Below are 21,750 nucleotides of genomic sequence, written 5' to 3'. Positions count from 1 at the left end.
TTGCTTATTCTTATAATTGTAAAGTTTTCTAACACATAAACTAAATCTCCCTTGATGCAGAGTAAACCCATTATTTCTTGTTCTACCTTCAGTGGACATGAAGAATAACTGATCACTATCGTCTTTTACAACAGTACTCAACATATTTGAAGACTGTTATCAGGTCCCTCCTCAGCCTTCTTTTCTCAAGATTAAACAGGCCCAGTTTTTTTAACCTTTTCTCATAGGTAGGCTTGGCAGGCTTCAATTTAAATCAACAGATGTCGGTAAACTTCAATTTTAGCTGAAACACTGAAATCGATGAAAAAAACAGCCATAGGTAACAGAAGGCACAAGTGCAGCCTCCCCCCATACTTGTACTTGCAGGGATCATGTGTCACTGGCCTTGTAGCAGCTCAGAGAGCCCTCTGCAGCATTGTTGTCAAGGGAAGGAGAGAGTGAGGTTGTGACAGCAGAGCTGCAGAGGGCTCCTTGGTCAGCCACAGATCTGGTGACACTGGATACCTGCAGGAGCAAGATGAAATGGAAGGCTGAACAATATTATAAGCACTGAGTATAACATACCTTATTTAAGCTAACCTCAGCCACACCTGGCACTACATTAAAGATCTTATCATGGACACATCTATGTTGTATGACCCTGGTAAGGAAGCTCTGTAGCCAGCCCATATCTGGTACAAAAGCTTGACCTGCAGTACTGTGTACAAGGTATACATGAAATGCTATCAGAAGTAAAGTAGTGCAAGAGGAGAACAGAAACAGAAGGAACAAATCAACACAGATTGCAGACAGAAGGAAAGAAAAGCAACAAAGTTTGCATGATCTCATCAACATGCCACTCTTCAGTGCCCCTCAGAACTTCTGTTTTGACAAAACCTTCAGAATAGACAGACTGAAAGCAATATTTTGCAAGATTTCACATTGCAAACAAACTCCACAAGGAAACTGGACATATAGCGAGGTATGCTCTTTAATTTTTGCTATGGGGAAGCAGGCAGAGCATATCTTTAAATCATTCACCTTTACTGAAGACTGTGATAAAGATGACTATAAAAGAGTTTGGGCAATGTTTGACACATACTTTATACCGCCGAGAAATAAAGTTTATGAAAGAGCATGCTTTCACCAGAGAATTCAAGAACCAGGCAAAAATGTTGAATGTTTTATAAGAATTCTGTATGCACTGGCTGAAAACTGTCATTCTGTGAATGCAATACACGTAAATATCAGAGATAGGCTGATTATTGGGTTATCAGACAAAAGCCTTTCACAGCAGCTACAATTAAAAACAGGCCCTACACACAGAAAACAGAAAAGCAGTCTGAGCTAGTAAAACAGAAAACCAAGGGCAACTTCTCAAACTTGAAAAATCTGAAACTAACTTATATGATGGGACAAGGCCAGATGGCTATAGTAAAGTAATGGGAGAGAGAGATATTAGCCACAGGCTAAACAAATCCCTGGTACCAGGACAAGCAAATGGCAACTGCTCCAGGTTAATTAAGACACCTGGGGCCAATTAAGATCTTTCCAGAAGGCAGGGAGGACAGCTAGGCTGTTTGGGACACCTGAAGCCAATCAGGTGGGTGCGCGTGTCAGGAGCTGTAGGAGAAAGTCGAGCTGTTGGAGAGACTGAGCAGTACAAACCATATCAGGCATAAGGAAGGAGGCCCTGAGGTAAGGGTGAAGTGGATCTTGAGGAAGTGGGGGCTGCTGTGGGGAAGTGGTCCAGGAAATTGTATGCGTCCTGTTTCTAAAAAGTCAGCTACCATAGCTGATACTATTAGGGTCCCTGGGCTGGAGCCCGGAGTAGAGGGTGGGCCTGGGTTCCTCTTTTGCCCCCCAATTAATCACTGAGACTGGTAGACAACAGAGACTGTGCAAGGGAGGATAGCTTCTCCTCACCTCACCCCACCTTGTTGGCTTATGATGAAAATGGCTCAGTAGGCTGTGACCCTTGCCTCTAGAGAGAGAAGGGCTACGTGGAGGGTCACAGTGAGACTCTGAGGCTTGTGAAATCCGCCAGGAAACGCAGGACCCACGGAGTCAAGGACAGAGCTTTGTCACACTTAGAAGCTGTAGATGCTAAGAGTAATTACCAAAAGACTCCTGAGACTAAGAGGGGCAGATTTCAGGCAAACTGCAAAAAGCATTTTAGACTAATTACACAAGAAGTAGAAAATTTCACAGCTCAAGATGTGTGTCCAACTAAAGTAAAATATGGAAAACATGCATAGAATATATAATTTTTGCAGCTTATTACAATCAAGAACCATTGTTTCTGTAATCTATCACCCATGATGACACAGAACCTGTCTGGAGAGTGAACTGAAAAGACTATTTGACTTTAAAACTGACTCAGGAGCAGATGTGACCATCATCTCAGAAGGGACTTACAATCACTTTCAATGCCTCCCAGAGCTGAAATCATGACTCAGCCTTGATTAGCCCTGGAGATATTCTGAACTGCACAAGCCAGTTCATCACACAAACAATTTACAAAGACAAAAAGCTATGTATTCAGAGCATATGTGATCAAAAGATCAAAGACCAACAACCTACCCAGCTGCATCATGGCAGCTATGATGGGCCTAGTGAGAAAGGTGGAAGAATTCAATGGAACATTTGGTGATAGTGAACTTTTGAAAGGAGACTCAGTACAAATAACCGTAAAAGGCAATGCTAAATCATACAGTGTACATACACCACAGGATTCTCATTACTTCATAAAGTGGAAACTGAGTTAAAGAGAATGGAATGGATTGGCATAACTGAGAAAATCTGAGCCAGCACCCTGGTGTGCCCCAACAGTACCAGTTACAGAGAAAAATGGAAAAATACAAATCTGTGTGGATCTTAAAAGACTAAATGAAAAAGTTGTGACTGAAAAATGCATCCTCCCAACACTGCATGACTTTCTTCTCAAAGTGAAAGGAGCTACAGTATTCTCCAAACAGTCGGCTGTGGCATAGCTGGTGTACTGTTGCAATAACATGTGTAAGCAGTGTCAGGATGAGCTCCACCCTGACATCTGGTGGTGAGGTGTGGCAAGTTGTGGAAAAGAACTTCAGGGGCCGATCTCATTTGCATAGGCACACCCACCACGCCTAGAATGAGACCATAGCTGCCCAAATGGTCACTTTGGCTGCTGTGGGATCCCCAGTGTCTCTGTTATTGGGGCAGGAAGAATAAATTGTTATTACCCTGATTATGGGAACTGTGCTTGGAACTGTACATGGCCTTTTGTTATGATGGAGGGATTCACCATCAACTAAGTAGCACTCGCTAGGCAAGGGTCATGGGTTCCAAAACTGTGTGAATGGAGAGAGGCTGGGGACAAGTAGTAATACTTGGTGGCATGGGCCCCTTGGTGAGGGCCTTACATGCTAATTGCACTTCCTCCTCTCTCCACTGTGGAATATCAGAGCTAATTTTGATTTCATTAGAAGTCTAGTTATAGGCTGCTGAGCTCACTTTGGGCTGACAATGCACCAGCACTGGGGCTCCCCTACTACAAGCTGAATTCACCTAAGAGCTGAAATCACTGAGTGTTGTGTTAAGTAGTGGGGGAGCCTGAAGATATATTGTGGAGCAGTTTGCGGGATGGCTGGTGAAGCAGTTCGACACGGAGCAGTGTGTGGATGGCAGGAGCTGCTTGTGGGCCGTGGAGCTGAGCGAAGGAGTTCGTGGGGCGGCTGGCGGAGCGGAGCGCAGCTGAGCGAAGGAGTTCGTGGGGCGGCTGCCGGAGCGGAGCGCAGCTGAGCGAAGGAGTTCGTGGGGCGGCTGCCGGAGCGGAGCGCCACTATGGAGCTATGGGGCGGTCAGCTTCAGATCATGTAAGGTGCCTCTTACCCCCGTCCCATTTCCACCCAGGTTGGGAGGTAAAGCTCTGCAGATAAACTTTCGAACTCTGGGGCTGCCCTGACCAGGGACAGAGACTTTTGGGGCATTGGACTTTTGGGACTTTGGGTGATTTGGGGTTGCTGGACTCAAGAACCAAAGGGAAAAGGCCATGCCCCAATTTGCCTGGGGTGGGTTTTTTTTTTTGCTCATGGGTTGTGTTATGAATCCTGTTGGTGGTGTTTCCCCAACATAATGCCACATTGTTTCTCTCTGTTATTAAAAGGCTTTTGCTACACTCGGACTATGTGCTTGCGAGAGGGGAAGTATTGCCTCTTGGAGGCGCCCAGCGGGGTTGGTATATATTTGTCCCAGGTCACTGGGTGGGGGCTCGAGCCGGTTTGCATTGTGTTATTGGAATGGAACCCCTAGATATTGAACCCGGCCCTTGTTGCTGCCAACTCTGACGGGCAGAAGGGTTACACATGGATCTGTGTAGAAGGCAGTTGCATTTTGCTCTTGCACACTCGCACAAGCAGACAAACTATATGCATAGATTGAAAAGGAGTGTGTGGCAACTGTATAGGTATGTCAAAACTTCTACAGATGTCTGTGTGGATTGGATGCTTTTACACTGATAACAGACCATAAATCACTTACAACCTTCATCAGTGGAAAAGACCTGGATCAAACACCTCTAAGATGCCAATGTCTACTGATAAAGTTAATGTAATTTAACCCAATTGCTAAATACATTCCTGGTGGAAAATGTGGTAGTAGCAAAAAGACTGTCACGGACCCCAGCATCACACTCAACTACCCGTGAACTTGAAAATTACATACAGGCCTATGTGGATGCTGTGGATGCATAAAGACCAGTGTCAGAAAATAGACTATACCAGTTACAATAAGCAACATTGACAGAAATAGTTTCAAGAAGTTCTAAGTTACATTAGGGGTGGGTGGCCTAAGTATCTAATGGAAATTAAGGAAGTGACAAGAGTCCTTTGCAGTATGTGGACAAATGAGCCAAGTGGACTTGTGATGAAAGGTGACTGCATCTTATTTCCAAATGAAATGAGAGGAAAAATCCTAAACCTCATCCAAGAAGGACATCAAGGACTAACTAAATGCTGTGAACTGACTAACCAATCAATGTAGTCACAAGGAATCAGCAGTGAAGGTGATGAGAAATTCTGTTTTCATGGATAGATGTATGTAGGAGCACGTTGCCATGGGTCCAAACAGAGAGCTGGTGAGACGGCACAAAACTAGTCCGGGATCCCAAGGTGGGGTGGGGTCTCGGATTTGAGGGTAAAGGTTTTGAGGGCCCTTAAGGAATCTTTTTGTTAATGGTTGGATAAATATGGAATGAACTTCTATCTTGGGATGGAATGCAGTAATGGCAGCCAGATGTACACGAACGGAGCTTGTGAACAGTCCTAATCTTTTAAGTTCTAGAATATAGTCTAGAATGAATGGTTCGTTGCTGGGACATGGTTGGTATCGCACCAAGTCCAGAATCTTTTCCATTTATGTAGATAAGTATAGCAAGTTGTAGCACGTCTTCTATTTAAAAGAATCTCCTTTACCTCTTCCGAACAGGTCAGCTCTGGATCCTGAAACCATGAAGGAGCCATGCCTTCAGGTGGAAAAGTTCTCAGTTCACATGGAGGATTTGGCCTGCATCCTGCGAGAGGAGGTGTGAAGTCAACTGCAGGGTGATTGGTGGACAGACCATCATGTGCATGAGGTAAAGATACCATATCTGTCCTGGCCAGGATGGGACTATGAGAATGACTCTGGCTTGTTCCATCTGTATCTTGTGAAGTACTATGAGCAGTAGGGGAAAGGGTGGAAAGGTGTAGAGTAAGGGTGCAGCCCATGTATGAGGAAGGTGTCTCCCAGAGATCAGTGACCCAAACCCACTCTTGAGCAGAATTGTGAAGGCGAAGAGATCAGCCGCTTGGGAATCCCCAGTGGTTGAATATGTATTGTACGGTTCTTGTGTCTAACTCCCACTCATAGACTTGTGAGGATCTCCTGCTTAATGAATCTGCCATGGTGTTCTGGTGTCCGAGTAGGTATGCTGCAGAGAGAGAGGAATGGAATACCCTTTGTTGACAATTTCCAGAACCCACTTGTCCATGGTGATTTGTCACCATGATGAGTATAAGTGGGTCAAGGAGTAGACAAATTGATGGGTTATTGGAGATGGTTGCAGCACCTGGACCAGGGGAAGGCATCTTGGGGCCTCAACCAAATTTTCAAAATTGTTGTTTGGAGCTGGATGGGGGGAGGGGCACAGTCCATTGCACTGGTGTGTGTCTCTGTGTGGGAGGAGGTCTCTGTCACCTGCATTGTGTCATACTACTACTGAGGGGTGAAATGTGGAGGTTGAGACCTTGGGGTATGTTGATATCTTCCTGTCTTCTCTGGTGCTGGTGCATGTATACCAAGTGAATGCAGCATTACTCTAGAATCTTTTAAAGAATGCAGGGACTCATCCATGCACTCAGCGAAGAGTTTAGATCCTTCAAAGGGCAGATCTTTCACAGTGGTCTGCACCTCTCTGGTGAAGCCATGAGGCTCATCTAATCATCAGAGTGGGCCACCACATCCGTGGTGTCCAGAGAGGCTTGCAGCGCCATGTGGACCAGAAGTTGTCCTTCCATCACCAGTGCCTGGAGCTGCTCTTTTTTGTCCTCTGGAAGGTGTTGGCTAAATTCCTGAAACTTGGAATAGTTGATGTGATTATATTTGGCTAGCAGTGCCTCATAATTAGCAATATAGAACTGGAGAGTTGCTGAGGAGTGTGCTTTGCGACCAAAGAAATCTAGCTTCTTCCAGTCCCTGTCATAGGGATAGTCCTAGAATGGTGTTGTCGCCCCTTCTTTTGCACCACATTGACAATGAAGAAGTTTGGAGTAGGGTGGGAAAAGAGAAATTCCATGTCCTTAGTGGGGACATAGTGCTTCTTTTCTGCTGGCTTGCAGATGGGTGGTATTCATGTTGGCATCTGCCAGATCACGGTGGCAGGGTCCAACAAGGCGTTGTTGATCGGGAGTGTGAATTCTGCCAATGTACAAGCATGCAAGATGTTGAGCAACTTGTGCTGTTGCTCTCTGACTTCCTCCAGGGGGATCTGGAGGCAATTCACAATCCTGCAGAACAGTTCTTGGAACTTTTTAAAGTCATTTGCTGATGTTGGTGGTGGTGGCATGATGGCCTCATCAGGAGAAGTGGGCTGGTGGTATAAACTGTTCCTCTAGTAATTCTGGTTGAGGGCCAGGCAATCTAGAGACTGATGAGGATGGAGAGTGTATATGTCCCTGTCTCTGCTCGTGGGAGGTTGGGAAAGTGTGCCTTATACGCGGCCCAAGGGTCCCAATAGGGCCAATGTGGGGGAAGTGGCATATGGGTTTGCATCCATGGGGGGTCCCTACCAGAAACCTGGTTCACTTCTGGTCTCTGGGAATGGGTATCAAGGATGAAAAGATTATTCTTTGTGTGGCTGCCCTTGATATGATGGTGGGGTACGAGGTGCAATGGAGTACTCCACCTCTTCCTCCTTGCTAGAAATGGTTGTGTGGTCCTTGGTGGTGAAGGACAACGGTGTTGTGTCTCCAGGGAAGAGGTATGAGCCATGGGGAGCTTGGTACAGAGGAGCAGTGACTCTGGAGTGTCAGGGACAATCTGGTTTCTTGGGTATAGAAACTTCTATGGTACCAGTAGGAGCATCATCAGTACCAGTGGTTGTGCAGAGATTGAGGACATTGCTGGTGCCAAGAAGAGCAAACAGTAGATGGTGCCGGGGGTTGCATTGGTGCTGAGGGCTTGGTTGGTACTGAAGACCTGGCTGGTGCGGAGGGCTTGGCCACTGCAAACGGCTTGGTCAGTGCTGATTATTTGGTCAGTGTCAAGGCACTCAAAGTCATTTCAGTTGAGGCAGTCAGTGCTGATTTGAAAATCTTTGAACAGTCCTTCTTGTTCCCAAGTGACAGTGTTACTATATGTGGTCCTGCACATTTAGGGCTCTTGGACCTCTCCCTAGCGCCAGTAGCAGAGATGCGTGGGTGGTCGTAAGAGCTAAGTCTCGCCCTGGAAGATATCAAGGCTACCAACCTCACAAGGGATGCCTTTCTTTGAGGTGGCTCCCTGATGGGTGAGTTCAGGGCCCCTTTCTTCTCATCTGGGCGGGAGAACATATATTTTCTGATAGTGGTGTGCGGCATGTAGGGGTCAGCCAATGACTGTGCCAATGGTGACTACTGCGCAGGAGAGGTATTGAGACCAGGGTCTAAGGCTGGTCGCAGTGAACTCCGCATTCATAAAAATTTTAGTCTCAGTTCACGGTCCTTTCTGGACAGCGCTTTCAATTTGAGGCAGTGGGGGCACTTTTGTGATACATGCCCCTCACCCCAAGCAACATACACACCATGAGTGACTGACTGTTGCTTATGGGGATGGCCTCACAACATGAGAAGTACCTCTTAAACCCGGGGGATCTCGGCATAGCCCCCCGAGAAGGGAGAACTTTTTGGAAGGGCATAGAAATAAGGAAACCTACACTAATCTAAAGAATAATGGAGAGGAAAGAGCAAAGGGAAAAAATGAAAGGGGGGAAAAAGAAAAATAAGGGAAACAGCTAATAACTACGAAGTTATAATGGAAACACTACTATTACTAAAAGTACTATAGAGGTATGAAGGGCTCTTCTCAGGATTCCGTCCAAGACCAAGGGTGGTTGAGAAGGAACTGAGAGTGCTTGGACTGCACAGTGCTACATAGACACCACTCATGGCGTCAGATGGGGAGGAGTGCATGTGCGGCCCAACAGGCATTGCTACCAAAGATCTCCGATCCCAGGCACAGGGACGCTACTGCACCTACAGCAGAGTACAAATTAGAACTTCCCCACCTCATGCTGTTAGACTGATTTTGGAAATCAGGTGGAGGTCCTGCAAGATGCTGGTGGGCATTTCGGCAGCAGTTTCTGAACTGCCAAAGGCATCTCTTGGAGGGGGATGCTGACATGCCAGCTGTGACACAGTTGAAACTGCTCTTGCCTGTTGTTTTAGCTGCAGATTCCCCCTACATAAACCAGTGCTTCTAGAGCAGGGTTACAAGCACAGACTTATGTGATCTCATTATCATCCAGACCTGGTACGACCAACAGTGGGTATAGAACTTTCACATTAAGAAGCAGACGTTCCTGGAGGTTTGTGATCAGCTTACATCAACCATCCTGCACCAAAACACTCACCTTCATGGAGGGAGTCCATGCTGGTCCAGAAGCAGGTCACTATAGCCATCTAGAAGCTGGCTACCCCAGACTGCTACATGTCTGTGGCTAACCAGTTTGAAGTTAGCAAATCAACTGTGGGGATTGTTATGGCAGAGGTTTGTGAGTTGATCAGGATTATGATATATCCAAAGGTGGGGAGCTTCACAAATGGTCCTGAAATAATTGCTGGCTTTGAGAGATTGGGCTTTCCAAACAGCTCCAGAGCCACTAATAGGACTATAGTTTGGCCTCTACAAGAACTGCATGAGTATATAAACCACAAAGGGTTCTACTCCATTGTTATGCAAGCCCTTGTCAACCACAGAGCAGAATCATGGACACTAACATGAGATGCACTTGCAAGGTGCTCTACAGATCAGGATTTTATGTTTAAAGACAAGCTAGGACATTATTTCCACTGAATGGCATTGTTATAAATGGGGTTACTGTCCCGACTGTTATTCTAAGGGACCCCACTTATCTCCTGTTGCCATAGCTTATGAAACTGTATCCTGATTTCAGAAGAGCTGGCAAAGAATGTTCAATTACACACTCAGTAGCTGTAGGATGGTGGTGAAATGTGCATTTGGCAGATTGAAATTCCATAGGTGCTGCCTTTAAAACCATTTGGATGCTAGTGTTGCCAGTGCAGTCTGCACAATGTCTGCAAGTACAAAGGGGAATCTTTTAATTTGAACTGGTACATGCAGCCAGTTAGAGCACCTCTCATGACTGGTGCTAGATCCATAAGCACAATAGAAATCAGGGTTGTTTTGTGCTCCTACATAGTGGATTTGCATGGTCCAATGCATGAGGGGGAATGAAATGGTATTTGAGGTTGTGCTGCGGATGGGTGTATGGCAGCTGTGGGATTTTTTTTCAGTATATTGGTATTACGTATTATGAATTTTGTAAACACTTTCATGAAATGTATGGAGATATGTATTTTATGAACACTGGCAATGTATTGCAACTCAAAGTTTACGGATTGCTGTGATGAAGCTTTGTAAATTTTTATGATGAAATTTATTGAGACTGTACATGTGATGTCACTCATTACGATTTGTGCCACTTTTAAATTACACATAATAAAACTTGCTATTGTAGCCTTGTGTGCTTTATTTTATAGAGATATTTACATATCACTGTAAGAACCAGAAAGGCAGATTGACTACTAACAAAACATACAAACAACAAGCAAACAGTGCCAAAACAGTGAAAGGTGCATGTTCTGAAATGACATGTCCAGCTATTCCTGGGTCTCCCCTGCCCCCTGGTCTCCTTGGCCTTTCTGGTGAGTTTTGCATGTGTGAATTGCAATTGGACTGGATGAATTCACAGGGTACATTTCATACATAATGTAATGTGTAAATGTATATAAAAGGAAGAGGTTTTCTATGTAATGTTGGATGTGTGGCACATTTTACACCCACCCATGCTTGGGTCTGATCAAATGAGCATAGGTTTGCGATATGTCAAATAAAGGAACCTGAGTGATGAAATCTGGAGTCTGAGTTTTTTGGATCCTAGAGAACTGGATGAAGTGTTCTCCAAGAAGTGGACAAGATTTCTGGATAAGACTACTGAAAAAGGTCTCAGAAGGAATCCCAATAGTGAGGAACTAGTAAAAATGTTATAACTGCTTAACCTTTTCCTTTCTGTGGTGTTCATATTGAACCCTACATGGTGTCAGAGAGAAGGGAGTACTAGTGAATGTCATAGGTTCTTCCCTGACCAGAAGCACACTAAAACCACGGCTTGTATTAATACTTCATAGGGCCATAAGCCATAAATCATTCACATCCATATATTAATAAAAACGAACATGGTGACAGAAACTTACCAGGCTCTTCCTCTGATGCCTGTTCTGAAGTTAGCTGCTTCCCAGCTGTAGCTGTCCCAGCAGCATAGCTTCACTGGTTATCAGCCTCAGCATCAGGGTCACTTCTTGCCCTTCCTCCAGTGACTAGCTCTTCTCCAGCAGTGCCTGTGACCAAGGGCAGGGGGGCTATAAGAGTGCCATCTCTGCTCAGCAGATTGTCATGCACCACTGTGAGCTCCGTGCTCACTACAGTTCCCAGAACCCAGCTGAATTCCTCATAAAAGAGGTAGGAAGACAGGGAGTTCTCAGAAGTGCCATTAGCATCCTTAACTTTGCAGCAGTCTACATTCAGATGCTTCATTCACTTTCTGCATTGTTCTGCTATCCAGTCGATCCTCAACATCTCCAGATACTTGGATATAGCTTTGAAGACACGATCCTTTCTTATGTTCTTGCTGAAATCAAATGTCTTGCTCAACTTGCACCAGAGGTTAACCAGAAACAAGCTGTGTCCCTCTGGCCACCTAGTAGCATGCTTCATGCAGGACTTAATCTTTGTGCTGGTCATAGCTAATATATGTCAGGGTTGACTATGTTTCCAATTGAGCAGTCCATGTGGAAATGAAGAGTTAAAGACCAAGCAGCTATATCTGAATCAAGAAATTGCTTCCAGTTCCTGGGAAGCAAGTTGGAAGTTTTGGGCTGGAAGGGCTGGAAAGCACACCTAAGGGGATTATGGGATAGTGATGACAGACTCTCCAGACCCGAATCTGCCAACCCGGACTTGAGCTGCATCCATGCTGCAAAATGCCTGGGCTTTGACCCACATCACAGAAGAACTTGGTCTCTGACCAACCCCCCTAGCAGGGTCGAAGGGCCCAAGTCCAGAGGGGTTACTGGCCCAAGTCAGGCTGATTCAGGATGACCAGATAGCCAGTGTGAAAAATCGGGATACTTTTTTTTTGGGGGGGTGGGGAGAGGGGGATAGTTGCCTATATAAGACAAGGCCCCTAATATTGGGACAGTCCCAATAATATCAGAACATCTGGTCATCCTAGACTGATTTCTTTGTGGATGGAAGGGGGGCTAGGGCTTAAACTTGGCCTGGGCTTAGTGTGCTGTGTAAACATACCCACAAATTTTGCCCCTACGTGCTTGCACTGATCTCTTGTACTCCTCCTTAGCAATCTGTCTGTTTCCACTTTTGGTAGGACGCCTTCTTGATTTTCAGGTCATTAAAGAGCTCCAGATAGAGTCATATTGGCTTCTTACTATTCTCCCTCTCTTTCCTTCATATCAGGATATTATGCCTTTAATATTGTCTCTTTGAGAAACTGTCAGGACTCCTGAACTCCTTTTTCCCTAGATTTTCTTAACATGGACCAATGTTGGTAAGGCTGTAAGCAAATTCCTCAACTCTAAAATAGCCCGCCTCCTTGGTTATCCAGTCTACCTTCTTAAATAAGAAGTTGTCCCAAATACATTCTAAAAACTTACTGGATATTTTGGGTCTTGCCGTATTATTTTTATTACAGATGCCTGGGTAGTTAAAGTCCCTTAAAACACAGGTCTCGTGTTTTGGACATTTCTGTTCTTTGTCCTACAAACGTCTCCTCCTCCTGATTTGCTGGTCAACAGTAGACCCCTACCATGACATCACCCTGTTTTCCCCCCTTTTATCTTCACGCAGATTTTTAACTGGTCTGCCTCCCACGCCCTTCAGGACCTAAGAACAAGTGTATATATTCTTGATGTATAATGCAATATCGCCTCTTTTTTTGCTATCTGTCCGTTCTGAACAAGCTATACTTCTCTATACCAATATTCAAGGCATGAGATTTAACCCACCAAGTCTCAGCAATACCAGTTAAGTCATAATTTAGCTTGTCTACCTATACTTCAAGTTCTCCATCTCTATTCCCCATAGTCCTTGCATCTGCATACAGACATCTAGTTGTTAACAGATTCCCCCAGTTTTCCCTCTTGCTGTTCCCATGACTATCATAATTTTCCATTCCCCCTCAAACATCTAGCCCTCTGTTAAGTTCTCCTTTTTATACCTACCTGTAGACTTTCATCACCTGCCCCTGTGAAGCTAGTTTAAAGCCCTCTTTACCAGGTTGGCTTGTCAGTGTGAGAAGAGGCTCTTCCCCTTCTTAGTCAAGAGGACCCCATCTCTTCCCAGCAGTCCTCCTTCCTGGAACAGCATCCCATAAGAATATGGCCATATTGAGTCAGACCAATGGTCCATCTAACCCAGTAACCTGTCTTCCAACAGTGGCCAATGCCAGATGCTTCAAAGGGAATGAACAAACCAGGCCAATGATCAAGTGATGATTCTTGTTCCTTGAACAGCATCCTGATGATCCAGAAATCCAAAGCCATAACATCAACCCCATCTGCACAGCCATGCATTCATCTCCAGGACTTGGTATGGGTATCAACCTTAAGACCTCTCAATGCCCAAATCTTAGGAGAGGCTTTCTGTCCCTGTTCCCCGCAAGGGAGTCGTTACCGGCTCTGCTCATTAGAGTGATATTCCCTGTGGCTACACTCCAGTACCATCTCCAGTGTGGCTGATGCAGAAGACTTCCATGAGGCAGAACAGGAGCTCAGGATGGTATCACGGCTAATTGGAGTCCTGATCATGTGCAGCAGACCCAGTGTCAGTATTTTCTCTGAGGATCTTCCCAGTCAAAGGACATTTGCATCAAGCATTCCAGTAGGAACAGCTTCACCTTCACCCCTTGGCCTTCTGGGTCCTCCTTGAAAAGGACTTACAGATAGAACAGTGTGCCAGAACAAGTCCCTTGCCATGGCACACCAAGTATGGCCTCATTGACTGGGATGGCAGCATCACAAGACAGCCAGATCTTGAAGCCCAGTAACTTAGGATCTACCATTTGAGCTATACACAGGTGGGTAGCCCCCTGTTCAGTGGGAGTATGAGCATGGGGCATGGAGAGGTAGAAACCTCTCATAGAGGGAGGTATGTGCCAAGGAAAGACCCAGAACAGAGTAGAAAACCTACCTCTACTTCTAACTAAGATTACAACCAACAAACAAACAAAAACCAGTCAAACAGCAAAGAAAATCTAACTACTAAAACTTTAAACTTGAAAAACTTTCTAATTCCTCGCAAAGAAAGGAATGTGGATACTGTGGGTTTCATCTAGTAGCTAGAAGCAGTAAAAGGGAACTCAGCATGGTTTGCAGCCACTCTGCCTTTTATACCCTCTGCTGTAGGAAGCAGGATGGCAAATGGGCACAGGCACAACTCCAACAGACACTTCTATTCAAAAAATTTGATCTTGCACACATGGGTCACATGTTCATCAAGAGTGAATCCATGTGGACAATCACTTGAAGATTAAGCATTATTTATACAGATACTCTAATTCCAAAGTTAAAATTGAAACACTAAAATCTCTTTTTGTATGCATTTGGTTTCTCATAATGGAGACATCTACCAGCTGGCATGAATCACAAACATCGCCAGGTTGAAGATTATATTTCACACTAATGATTACTTTAGAGGCCGGATCAGGCATTCCACAGAGCGCCAAGGCAAACATTCCAAAAATACAAACACTAAAAAAAACACCACACACACTGCTAATGGCATACAGACAGGCCTGATCCAGGAAAGCATCCCTATTCAGGACAGCACCTAATCGTATGTTTGATGTGAAGTCAATGGGACTTAAACAAGTGCTTAAGTGCTGTCCTAAATTAGAATGGACGAAAGCACGTGTTTATGTGGTTTCCTGAATCAGGGACTATGAGTTTTGAAAATAACTGATCATTTATTTTTATTTTAAGAGAAAACAATGAGGAAGAGATTGTTTTAATTAGTAATACTTTTTTGAAAGGTTCCTCTCATCTGGTGGATTTAGGCATTCATGTACCAAGGACATTTGCAAGCACTGCAGCTTGATGATGCTGCAATACCTGTTTCACCTGCAGTAAGCTGCCAACTGATAACGGTTAAGTAGATAGCTGATATGGACTTCAGGGGGAAGACCTTCAGCTGGTATCATAAAAGAGCTCCACTGAAGTCAACAGAGCAATGACAATATATAACAGCAGAGGATGTGCCCTCTGATATGTATCTTATGTTATCAATATCTTATATAAATAGAGATCTGTTCCTTGATATTTCTCATTTATAAAAATATTAGTAAGATGCGATAAATATCAGGGGACAGATCCTTAGGGTGTAAATTATCAAAGCTACATCCACTTCCACTACTAGTATCAGACAGATAGATATTAAAAGATTTGAAGCCATCCGACTGTAGACATAGCTGGCCTATGTTAACATACGTCCTCCTTGCTGTTTCTCTTTTCCTACTGTCCCCTCCTTTCTACTGGTTTGTTACACTCACTGTTGAGAAATTCTTGTTTCTAATTAGATTGTGACAAAGATAGCAAGTGCTTGTATAGCACTTAGTACAAATGGACTCCAGACACCTCCTTAATTCTATACCAGGGGATATAAATGTTAAATCAACTTACTTGTTCAATCTGTTTATACCATATCATAAGCACTTCCTCTAGTTGATGAACTGTATCAGAATTAGCAGCTGCTGCTGTCACTTCCTCAAAGGACTGAAGTTTAGAAAAGTCAATGTGATCCATCTTTTTTAACTCAACAGTTCCCTCTATGCTTACTCTAGCACCTAAAATAAAGTAATTAAAATACAGAACATACTCCAGCAGTTGTTTCTACCAAGGTGAACCACTTCACTTTGGGAATATAAGCCAATAATTAGCCTTGCAATATAATAGCCATTTTACTGGCTCACACACAAAAGACCATGCTTTTCTGAAATCTAATTAGACCCCTACATTAAAAATTTTATATCACTAAAACTGAAGTTTGTCAAGTATGTAATAAATACAAATATATTTGTTTTTTATACTTGAGGTTTTTATCTTTTTATTCTTCCTTGTAGAAGTAAAGAAATGTTTTCCCATGTTTATAACAACTCTACTGTTTTTAAAAAGTAATTTTTAAGCGGACTGATTGTTTACTCAATCTGATTCTTACCGTCTAAAAATGAAAGATATCTATTAATGGTTTCTATGAAACTCTGTTTTTCAATTGTTCCCTGTGTGGTTTGACTTAAGGCACCCCAATTATTTGTTGCAAGGATAGCTGGTAGAAAAATATTTGCTAGCACGTTCCTAGTACCACGTAAGAGTCCTTCCGTTGCATCCAGTACACAAAAATATATGTCCTGTAAATGTAACAACAGAATGATTATTAGCAATGCAATCAATTATACTGAAAACATGACCACATTTTTAGAACATACAAATCTTCCATATAGATCCATTATATTTCTGAGTACAAAAAGAAATGTTTACTCACCCTGTGCATAAACTGTGGTTCTTTGAGATGTGTCCCCCTATGGGTGCTCCACTCTAGATTTACTATCGCTCCCTGCATCTTTGCTCAGAGATTTCTCTTAGCCATGCCTGTTCAGCCCATATATTCATGCTAGTCAGCCTCATTCCCCATGCTGTTGTTATATAGCACTGCACAGTTCAACCACCCTCAGTTCCTCCTCAACCACGAAGAATCATAACAGAGACCTCTGAAGCAGAGGGCAGGTATAGTGGAGCAACTGTAGGGACACACATGTTTAAGAACCACAGTTACTGCACAGACTTAGTAAAAAATGGTTACTAACCTTCTTGTAACCGTTGTTCTTCGAGATGTGCTGTTCATGTCCATTCCAACCAGGTGTGTGCACACGCACATGCACAGTAGCCGGAAGATTTTTCCCCTAGCAGAATCCATGGGTCGGCCTGGGCACCTGCTGGAGTTGTCCCTTCATGGCACCCAATAAAGGGCCCTCTCAACCCACCACCCCCTCAGTTCATTCTTTCCAGCAACTTTGAAAGAGGTGTAGGAGGGTGGGTATTGGAATGGACACGAACAACACATCTCGAAGAACAACAGTTACGAGAAGGCGAGTAACTGTTTTTTCTTCTTCAAGTGCTTGTTCATGTCAGTTCCAATCAGATGACTCCCAAGCCCAAGTTCAGGAGGCGGGGTCGGAGTTGTCCACTGATTGGCGCACTGCTTGTCTGAAGGCCACATCATTTCTGGCCTGCTGGGTAATCGCATAGTGTGTGGAGAAAGTATGAATGGAGGACCATGAATGGGAACCTGAGCCAGGAATGCTGTTGATGAAGCCTGTGCCCTAATGGAATGCACAGTGATTAGAGGTGCAGGAACCCCAGCCAGGTTGTAGCACTCACGAATACAGAAGGTGTTCCATGACAAAATGCGTTGTGATGACACAGGCAGACCTTTCTTTCTGTCCGCCACTGCTATGACTAATTGGACCAATTTTCTGAACAGTTTCGTTCTCTCAATGTAGAAGGCTAGCACCTTACGGACATCCAGTGAGTGAAGTCTCTGCTCTCTGCCCCTGGAATGCAGCTCAGGGTAGAATACCGAGAGAAAGATGTCCTGGTTGATGTGAAACTGTGATACAACCTTTGGTAGGAAAGCAGGATGAGGTCTGAGGTGAACCTTGTCCTTATAGAACACGGTGTAAGGGGGGCTGTAATGTGAGGGCCTTAAGTTCAGACATGCTCCTGGCCGAGGTTATCGCTACCAGGAACGCAACCTCGTAAGAGAGGTAGAGCAGGGAGCATGACGCCAAGGGTTCAAAGGGTGGTCCCATGAGTCTAGAAAGGACCAGGTTGTGGTCCCAAGCCGGGACAGGCTGCCAGACATGAGGGTATAGCCTGTCGAGACCTTTTAGAAGTCGGCTGACTATCAGGTTAGCGAAGACAGAGCAGCCCTTCACACCCAGGCGGAAGGCCAAGACGGCAGCCAAGTGAACCCTTATTGATGATATTGAAAGCCCTTGCTGCTTCAGATGGAGGAGGTAGTCCAGAATAAGCGGCACTGAGGCTAGCGTCAGGAACAAATGGCACTGTGCCGACCAGATTGAAAAGCTCTTCCACTTGGCAAGGTAGGTAGTTCTTGTAGAGGGTTTCCAGCTGCCAAGGAGGGACTTGTCTAACCTGGTCTGAACAGGAAAGCTCCACCGGGTTCAACCACAGAGCTTCTATTCTGTGAGGTGCAGCAACCCGAGGTTCAGATGTTGGAGATGATCCTGTGTCAGAAGCTCCAGGAAGAGCGGCAGGGTGACTGGAGCTTCCACGGATATGTCTAGGAGAGATGTGTACCAGTGCTGGCAGGGCCAGGCTGGAGCTATCAATATGACCTGAGCTTGTTCCCTCTGGATCTTGAGTACCTTGTGAATGAGCAGGATGCGTGGAAAGGAGTACAGGAGACTACCTCCCCGTGAGAGGAGCACTGCATCTGCTGGAGCCCGGGCTCTGATTTTGGAAGGAGTAGAACTGCTGGCACTTCCTGTTGCGGTGCATGGCGAATAGGTCTATCTGGGGAAATCCCCTCCTCTGGAACAATGAATTTGTGATGTCCGAGTGAAGGGACCACTTGTGGCTGTGAAAGGACCTGCTGAGGTGGTCCACCAGCTTGTTCTGTACTCTGGGGAGGTACAACACTTGTAGGCATATTGAATGTTCTACACAGACTTTCCACAGCATGAAGTTTTCCTGGCATAGGGGAGAGGAGTGTGCCCTCCCCATTTGTTGATATAGAATATTGCCATGGTGTTGTCTGTCATAACTGATACACATTGTCCCGTTAAGTATGCCTAGAAAGTCTGGCAAGCCAGGTGCACGTCTCTCAGCTTTCTGATGTTGATGTGGAGAGCCAGATCTGCCTGAGACCAGAGACCCTTTGTCCTGCGGTCTCCCAGATGTGCTCCTCAGCCCAAGTCTGATGTGTCCATCACTAGCGAAAGAGACGGCTGTGAACTGGCGAAGGGGACCCCGATCACACCTCCTCAGGGTCGAGCCACCACAGGACGGAGTCGAGGACTAGGCAAGGCAGGGTCACGATTCTGTCCAAGTTGTCCCAGGCTGGTCGATACAGCAATGCTAACAATGACTGGAGCGGTCAGAGCCTGAGTCTGGCATGCTGCACCACGTAGGTACAGGCAGCTATGTATCCCAGAAGCTTCAGGCAGCTTATTGCTGTGGTGGTGGGAAACTGTCTGAGACCTCGAATGATACCGGCCAGGGTCTGGAACTTCGCTTCCGGCAGGTATGCCCTGGCTTGGGTCGAGTCCAGTACTGCCCCATAAACTCTATCCTCTGAACGGGGGACAGAGTCAATTTTGCTTTGTTTAGAAGGAGACCCGGGTTGTCGAAGGTGGCCCTGATGAAATTGACTTGAGTTTCCACTTGGGTCCTGGAGTGGCCTTTGATCAGCCAGTTGTTGAGGTACGAAAACACCTATACCTGGTGCCTGCACAGAAACGCAGCAACAACTGCCATGCACTTGGTGAAGACTTGAAGTGCTGCTGACAGGCCGAACAGAAGGACTGTAAATTGGTAGTGTGTATTGTTCACCACAAACCTGAAGGACTTCCTGCGGGGCTAAGTGACTGCAATATGAAAGCAAGCATCCTTCAAGTCGAGGGCAGCATACCAGTCTGCTGGATCCAGTGAGGGGCTGATGGAGGCCAACAAGATCATGCAAAACTTGAGTTTCTTCACAAACTTGTTGAGTTCTCCCAGGTCCAGGATGGGCCTGAGGCTGCCTTTGTCTTTCGGTATTAGGAAGTACCGGGAATAAAAATCCTTACACCTGTGCTCCAGAGGAACCTCCTCCACTACCCCTAGAGACAAGAGTGACTGCACCTCCTGGATAAGGAGTTGCTCTTGAGACGGGTCCCTGAAGAGGGACAGGGAAGGGGGGTGAAAGGGTGGGATATCACAGAATTGGATGGAGTATTCCCTCTCTACCACGTGGAGCACCCAGCAGTCTGAGGTGACACAGGACCATGCACAGTAGAAAGGGGATAATCGGGATGAGAGGAAAGGCAAGGTGGATCCACTCTTTGGTGTGGTACACAGTCCTCGACCGTGCCTTCAGAAGGCTTGGTTGTCCCGAGCCCTGGCCAAAGGGTTGATGTGGCCTTCTCCTGCCGGTCCTGTTTCTCCTCTGGACCTGACCTGGTGGTTCTGGTGACCGAACCACTGAGAAGGCTGAGGACAGAAGTGTCTCTGCTGCGTTGACGGTGTATAGAGGCTCAGGACCTGAGGGTGGCTCTGGAGTCCTTTAGGCTGTTTAGCCTCTTGTCCATTTTCTCAAAAAAAAAAAAAAAGTGTTTCACGCTCAAAAGGCAGGTCTTGTATGGTCTGCTGGACCTCATAGAGGAGACCAGAAACCTGGAGCCATGAACCCTTTCTCATAGTTACTCCTGTGGCCATAACCCTGGTGGCAGCATCTGCCCTGTCAAGTGCAGCCTGCAGGGATGCCTTGGAGATCAGTCTCCCCTTCTCGACCAAAGCTGAAAATTCTGCACAGGAGTCCGAGGGGAGCAACTCCATGAATTTAGCCATCGCCGAGCAGGTATTGTAGGAGTACCTGCTGACGATGGCCTGCTGATTAGATATTCGGAGTTGTAGTCTCCCCGTTGAGTACACCTTTCGAGCGAATAGGTGTAGTTTTTTAGCATCCCTATTCTTGGGGGAAGGGCCCTGAAAACCTCGCCTCTTCCACTGGTTAGCAGCTTCCACCACCAGAGAGTGAGGATGGGGGTATTCATAACTCCTGGAGGGCACAAAGTGCCAGTGTTCGTTATGCTTGGCAGTGGGTGGCAGCAAGGCTGGGGTCTGCCACAGCGTCTTAGTCATATCTGTAATTGTCTTTATAAATGGTAAGGTGATACAGGAAGGGCCAGAGGGGGCCAGGATGTCAACCATAGGGTGTGCATTATCTACCACTTCCTCCACCTTAATGTCCAGACCCTGCATGACCTGGCACCAGCAACTGCTGCAACACCTTGGAGTCTTCCAGAGCTGGGGCTATGGAAGTGCCCGCCAGTGCCTCATCTAGTGAAGAGGAGGAGGACGCCACCCACCAGAGGAGGTGGTTGCTCTCTACCATCCCCACCCGAGGGATCTCATGACCCAGGGGGGACCTTGGTCGGTTGGCCCAGTCCCAGTGGCGTGAAGGGATCGGGTATTGGTGTTGACATTGGGTCTCATGCCTGTGCCTGTGTAGATGCCTGGTGTAGTATCTGCACTGGGGTCTTCATCAATGCCGTCGCAGCCAGCGTCGTTGGTGCCAAAGGCCCAGCCGGCACCGTAGCAGCAGTCTGAGCCACTGACGCCTCTGGTGCCAAAGGTATTGTCGAGGGCGGCATTGCTGTCAATGCCGATGTCGGTGACAGTGCTGCCGCCAACAGTGTTGACGCCTGAGGTAACTGCTCAGTCGCTGGTCATGGCGGAACAAATGTTGCGGACACCACTGATGCAGCTCCCGAGCAGGATCCTTGGCTCCAACCCTACCCTTGATAGAAAGCCCACAGAGTCCAAAAGGGCCACGGAGCCATGTTCTGCCATTCTGAGGGCCACTGCATCAGGCAGGATCCCCTCCAGTGCCTTGAGTTGGACCTTCTGCTCCTGCTATAGTCAGAGCAGTACGAGTCCAACTCCACTTCTGATGTTTCAGCATAGGAGGACCAGGGCGTTGCTGCACCTCTCGATACAGAGCATCGGGAGCCTGGGAACTGACTGCGCTCCCTGGATGGAGGCACTGGTGTCTGGGGGTGCACAGGTGATGGGGTTTGGCATGACATCATCGCTGGCTTTCCCTTTGACTGAACGGGGTGCCAGGATGGAGGCTGCAGTGCCAGCACATCCTCCTGCCTCGGGGATAAGAACGACGCCATGA

General features: G+C 46.2%; 1 protein-coding gene across 1 annotated transcript in view; it reads right to left on the bottom strand.

Moving 5' to 3' along the window:
* DNAH8 (dynein axonemal heavy chain 8) overlaps positions 1 to 21,750 on the bottom strand; it is a 577,606-nt gene that overhangs the window by 508,501 nt on the left and 47,355 nt on the right. The window contains exons 6-7 of the mRNA XM_073338555.1: positions 16,003 to 16,192; positions 15,468 to 15,631 (exon numbers count right to left, since the gene is read on the bottom strand). Coding sequence (XP_073194656.1) covers positions 15,468 to 15,631; positions 16,003 to 16,192 — 354 coding nt within the window. The remainder of the gene's footprint in view (positions 1 to 15,467; positions 15,632 to 16,002; positions 16,193 to 21,750) is intronic.

Source organism: Lepidochelys kempii, chromosome 3 (genome assembly GCF_965140265.1).
Source record: "Lepidochelys kempii isolate rLepKem1 chromosome 3, rLepKem1.hap2, whole genome shotgun sequence".
Lineage (NCBI taxonomy): Eukaryota > Metazoa > Chordata > Testudines > Cheloniidae > Lepidochelys > Lepidochelys kempii.
The sequence above is the reverse complement of the archived record's forward strand: the minus strand, read 5'-3'. Positions and strand labels throughout refer to the sequence as shown.